At 54.0% G+C, this 6,025-nt stretch overlaps 1 protein-coding gene across 2 annotated transcripts in view; it reads right to left on the bottom strand.

Annotated features, from left to right (window-relative positions):
* The window catches only part of CLCN7 (Cl-/H+ antiporter 7), a 23,923-nt gene extending 17,992 nt beyond the window's left edge, over positions 1-5,931 (bottom strand). For both annotated transcript variants that reach the window (XM_007453580.1, XM_007453581.1), the window contains exon 1: positions 5,779-5,931. In XM_007453580.1, the coding sequence (XP_007453642.1) occupies positions 5,779-5,931 (153 nt within the window). The remainder of the gene's footprint in view (positions 1-5,778) is intronic.
* Between the last annotated feature and the right edge of the window lie 94 nt (positions 5,932-6,025).

Raw genomic sequence — 6,025 nt, 5'->3', positions numbered from 1 at the left:
GGAATGCCTGGCCCGCTGGCCCAGAAAGGATCCCAGTTCCAGAGTGAACTCAACCCAGGAGGGGGCCCGGAGCTGCAGCCTCTGCTCCCTATGCATACACGAGTCATCAGGAAAGGTGTGCCCATCGCCAGCCCGTCCACAGCAACACGGAACAGGGATGTCTCCAAGGAGAAGACGGCGTGCAAAGACAGGCAGAACTGAAAGTCGGACTGTGAAAGCAGAAGACCCATGTGCCGCCCAACCCAAGACGGAGGCCACAGACCAGGTGGTCGGGCCGTTTGTATCTCACTCTTCACTGATGGCCTGCACCCCATGATCACTCCCACCACACCAAGTCAGCCCCTGCAGAGCAGCGCCTCTGCCACCTAAATAGTCCCCGAGGCTCAGGCTGCGACCGCGCACACGGCTGGGGGAAAGGGGGGCAGAACGGTCCACGTGGCACGGACTCACTCGCTCAGGTGACAACAGGTCCTCAGCACCCGGCCGGGAGGATGCCAGGTGAGCACACATCTGCACCAGACAGCTCCATTCTGGACCCGGAAATGCGCTCATGCGGAGATGGCGCCCCCATTACAACTCCTAGGCACACCCTCTCCCACCTCCAGCACCTTCCTGGTTTCATCACCTCTTTTCTGAACTTTATGGGCATCTCTTAGGAAATATCTTTTGTGATGAAAAAAGCCATTTACTGGAAGTTCAGTGATTCATCTGTTGTGTCTGTTGCTTTCTCTTTTCTTAAATGCAAGTTAATTATTAGTAGTTCCTCAAATTATTGATATACACAACAGCCTGGATGAAATCTCCATGCTTTCAAAAGAAATGAAAGATTTCAGACCATGTGGTTCCAAAGACCTGATGTGCTCGAAAGGTCAGACCCGGAGGGAGGACAGATTTGGGGGGGGGAGGGAGTGACTGTAAGAGGCAGTTGACAAGGGCACTGATGGACATGCTCACACACATCCACACGTGTGACAATGGCAGGGTGCTACTCACACACACTGTGCCAACATCAATGCCGGGTTCGGCATGGTACTACTGTGAGGTAAGACGGAACCACCTTGGGAAACTGGAGGAAGGCACACAGGCCCTCTCTGTACTGTCTTTTCAACTTCCCGTAAGTCTACAATTATTTAAAAATTTAAATGCAAATGATACTACATCAAAGTGAAGAACTTTGGGCTTCTCTGGTGGCGCAGTGGTTGGGAGTCCGCCTGCCGATGCAGGGGACGCGGGTTCGTGCCCCGGTCAGGGAGGATCCCACATGCCGCGGAGAAGCTGGGCCTGTGAGCCATGGCCGTTGGGCCTGCGCGTCCGGAGCCTGTGCTCCGCAACGGGAGAGGCCACAAAAGTGAGAGGCCCGCGTACCGCAAAAAAAAAAAAAAAAAAAAAAGTGAAGAACTTCTGTGTATCAAAGGAAACAATGAACAGAGTGAAAACGAACTAGCCCTACAGAATGGCAGAAAATTACAGATCATGTAACCGATAAGGGTTAATATCCAGAATACATAAAGAACCCCTACAACCCAACAACAACAAACAAGCGGATTAAAAACACAGGCCAAAGACTTGGGACATGAAGATCAAAACCACAATGAGATACCACCTCACAGCTGTGAGGATGGCCAGGGTTAAAAAACAGAATAACAAGCACTGGTGAAGATGTGCAGAAACAGGAACCCTTGTGCACAGTTGCTGGGAGTGTTATATGGAGCAGCTGTTGTGGAAAACAGTATGGCAGTTCCTCAAAAAATTAAAAATAAAATTACCTTATGATCCGGCAATTCCACCTCTTGCTATCTACCCAAATGAACTGAAAGCAGGGTCTCAAAGAGGTATCTGTACACCCACGTGCATAGCAGCATTTTTACAGTAGCCAAGGGGTGGACGGAGCCCAAATGCCCGCCAACAGATGAATGTATAAACCTAAGGTGGTCCATCCACACAATGGAATATTATTCAGCCTTAAAAACAGGGAAATCCTGTCACATGCTACAGCATGGATGAATCTGGAGGACGTTGTACTAACAGAAAGAAGCCAGTCACAAAAAAACAAATACCCTATGATACCACTGCTATGAGACGTCAAATTCATAGAGACAGAAAGCAGAATGGCCTTTGCCAAGGGCTGGGGGAGGGGTGGGGAGTCAGTGTTTACTGGGACAGAGGTTCAGTTTGGGAGGATGAGAAAGTTCTGGAGGTGCTGGGGTGATGGCGGCACAACACTGTGGATGGACCTCATGCTGCCAGACTGTACACTTAGACATGGTTAGGATGGTAAATTGTGTTATGTGCTTTTACCATCATTAAAACAAAGTTCACAGACAATTTAAAGGCCGCCTGCCGCCCACTCCTGCCACTTTGCATTTTAACCACCCCTCCCAGCCCAATGCCCCCCAGCACTGAGGGCACAGGGCCTCCGTAGCCAGGGGCTTACAGTCAGAAAAACCAAGCTGCCCACAAACAAAAGTCAGTGTAAACCGTGAGAAAGGCTTTGAGGGCGATGACAGAGGCTGAGGGAGAGGCCTGCCCGATTCGGGGTTGGGGAGGCGCATTAGGCTGAGACCTGATGGATGATGTGCAGAGGGGGCCGGATGGGAACAGCCCCGCTGCTTTCTGAGCACTGCAGCCTCTGCCTGGAAGGCCTCCCAGGACCCCTCTGACTAGGCTGGGCCCACCCTGGTCCTCAGCTCTCTGCACTGTCCGGTGGTACCCACATCCTCTCCTGCCCTCCCCCAGACTCTGAGCCCCTCACACTAGACCTGGGCAGGTACCACTAAAGGCCTGAGGGAGCCCTCAGGGGAGGGTCAGCTGAGGGGGCAGGCCTGGACTCTGCAAAGCGGGGGAGAGGACGGGGGGAGGAGGGGGGGAGGAGGAGGAGGAGGAGGAGGATAGTACAGGGCACTGAGGCAGAGGGACTTACTGGAGGGGCTGCCCTGGGGCTGGGAGCCTGCTACGGGAAAGACGGGGTGCTCCCTTACGTTGAGCAGGGCTCAAGGGGTCGGTGGGGATGGTGATGACCTGCCCCTGCAGCTTGCTTGCACATGACCCCCTCCCGGCCCCCCCATACTCCGACCGTAGCCCGTGGCTCCAGGTTACCAGGGCAGAACACCCCAGTTCCCAGAGGCGTAAGTTCCCCAAAACTGATTCTAAACACTAACCCGAGGGTCCTACCCCTCAGGCTGCCTCAGGCGGAGCTTCCCGAAGCTGAGGTCCCTGGAAAGGACCCGCATTTACAAACACTGCAAATACCCACCCCCACACCCGGAGCCTCTGTTTCTGGCTCAGATTTCCCTCTGTAAGTTTTCAAAATGCTCTGCTTCCTGCTGCCCACATGACCATGACTTGCTGGCTGACCTCACCCTCTCCTTGCCCCAGGGGTGGACAGGCAGCAACTTGCTGGCTGACCCACCCTCACCCCACACTCAGGCACGACAGGCCGAGGGCCGGAGAGAGGGCAGAGCAACCCTGAATGGCCTGGTTCCAGCCAGATGGAGGCTGAGCTCAGGCTGGCCCCCAGTCCACCCTGCCCGGGGCTGCCCAGAGCAGCCACCTCATGGTGCCTGGCAGGTTCCCATGCCGGGTGCAAGAACACCAGCCTCCAACTCTGGACGCCCTGCAACAAACCATGAAGGACCAGGAGGTGGCAAGACATGCTCTCCTGTCCAGCTCACCAGAACATTCTCATAGAGCGGTTGTTGGCCTGGGCTGTCACTTTAGTTCAAACGACCCTGGTCTGAGAGCAGCTTACAAGCCACCATCTGCTACAGTGAACTCAGCCCTCTGGTCCAGAGCCGACCCTCCCGCAAGAAAGCCGGCCTCGAGGAGTTCAGTCAGCTGCACGGGAGTCGCCCCAGGAACAGCAACTCAGACATGATCACTTCCAAGCTGCCGTTTTTAATACCTCTGAGAGTAACCAGCGTTTACCACCTTGTGACAGGTGGTGCTCAAGGCTGGAAGCATATTAGCTTTCCTGCTGGTGAGGAGCCTGAGGCACAGGAGGCTGCAGCACTTGCCTCTGCTGGTCCAGAGCAGAGCTTCTAGCACCAATGCCTCCAGTGCCCCACCACCCCATCCACGCAAGGCCGTCTAAAGATCCTTCGAGGCTGGACTCTCCAGCTTCTGAAGGGTTCTCCCACAAGATAAAGCTAAATTCGAAGCCCGGAGCTGTCCCCTGCAGGTCGACCCCAGTTCCTTCCCCAGCCTCCACTCCCCACTCCGACTTACTTCCCAAATGCTCACTCCCTTTATCTTTCCCCTCTGTCCACCCGCCTGAGGATCATGCAATCTTCCAAGACTGGACCCAGTGTGACCTCTCCTCCTCTTGGGGTCCCTCACGCCTTCCTCACAGAGCACTGGGCCTGGTTTTCCAGGAGCCTGGAGCCAGGAGGAAGGAAGCTGCATCATGCACCTCTGTGTCCCAGGCAAACTGCATGCAGCCGAGCACACGACAGGCACACTATAAATTATGTTTTAAGTCGTTTAAGAGCAGCTAGTCACTTGTTATTAAATGCAAATGAACAAACAAAAAAGGTCGCAAAGGTTCTTTTAAGGGAACGAGTTTTAAGAGAAGAGATCAACAGGTTATTTCAAAAAAAGCCAACTCCTGTGTCTATGCATAAAGTGGGAAACTCTTGAGCACATTCAGTCCTGAAATAAACCCCAATTCAACCTCGAAGCTTCCAATCTCTCTACCTGTCACCCTTAAAGCCAAGCCAATTTCATACTTCTGGTTTGTAAACTTCAGATTACCTTCTTTTAAAGAGTAAAAAAGAAACAAATGTTCTGAGAGGAAAACAACAAAGCATCCATATCCCCACCACTGCAAATTCTCCCCTTTCATGTCACTTCTCATGCAGACACAGAAAGCACTTCAACAGAAGATCCCACTCAAGGAACAGACTTTGACCTTCATTGTCTGATGCATTTCTGGGGGCTGGAGAAACCTAGATAAGCTCTAGAGCTAAACAGCCTGATGCTTGAGTCCTTCCTCATTAAACACCGCACAAGTGTTTAATGGACAGATCTAGGATAGGAGGAGAAAAACGAAAAAACAATCACAAAACCGAGTAAGGCCAAGCAATCACAAAAGAAGTTCATTAACTCAAAATTAACACACACGGAAATTCACTTAAGGACGCAAACTTCTGTGCTGACCTGCAAAGCACATTTCAACCACTGTGCTTCAATTTCAATGAACTGCTCAGGGAAACTGAACGCACATATTTGTCATTCCTAAGGTCGCCCTGAAGGCCTGTCCCGCTCCCTGTAAAGATGCAGTCCCCCAGATATTCCCACTGCAAAAGCAAACTTTGCAACCTAAGCTCTTAAAATCTCTTGGGGTTCAAAAGCAGTAAAAATAGTTGCTTGTGTATACAGTGTTCCAAAAAAAAGAAAAGGAAAAGGTTACCTAAGCAGAAGACCATCTGCTTTCGCTTTAAATCCACTAAGGAATAAACTGTGAGGCGATAAATTAGCTTCATGCTGCCGGGACTCTACAGCAGCGTGCGACTGGGCTCTCCCACGCTCTTTAACACCGAGGATAATGGGCCGGCTCCGCGACCCCGAGAGTCACCGGACCGAGCGCCTCCCAGGACTCCAGAACCCCGGGGCCCAGGTTCCGAGCTCGCCCTGCCGTTTACCAAGCGGGACCCGGGTCGCGTTCCCGCCTCTGCCACTAGGACTGACCGAGCACAGACTCGCCGCGTCCCCGCGGGCCCGGCTCCCGGCACCGGCGACCGCGGCGCGGACCCGACCAGGCCCGCCTCTCCCTGGGCTCACCGCGCGGACGGCCGCGGGCCCGGCTCCGTTCAACAGCGGCGTGGCCTCTCCGGCCGGCGCCCCGGGCCGCGCCGCCCTCCGCAGCAGCGGCGCCGCCTCGTCGTCGTCCACGTCGCGTCCGGACCACGACACCTTTTTGGAGACGTTGGCCATGTTCCGCAGCACAGGACCGGCCAGGTAACGCCTTGGCCGTGTTTGTTCTCGTGACCCGCGCCTCGGCCACGTGACCCGGACGGCCGTCACGTGG

The sequence above is a fragment of the Lipotes vexillifer genome, unplaced genomic scaffold (genome assembly GCF_000442215.2).
Source record: "Lipotes vexillifer unplaced genomic scaffold, Lipotes_vexillifer_v1.1 scaffold914, whole genome shotgun sequence".
Taxonomy (NCBI): domain Eukaryota; kingdom Metazoa; phylum Chordata; class Mammalia; order Artiodactyla; family Lipotidae; genus Lipotes; species Lipotes vexillifer.
This window is presented reverse-complemented; position numbering and strand designations above follow the sequence as displayed.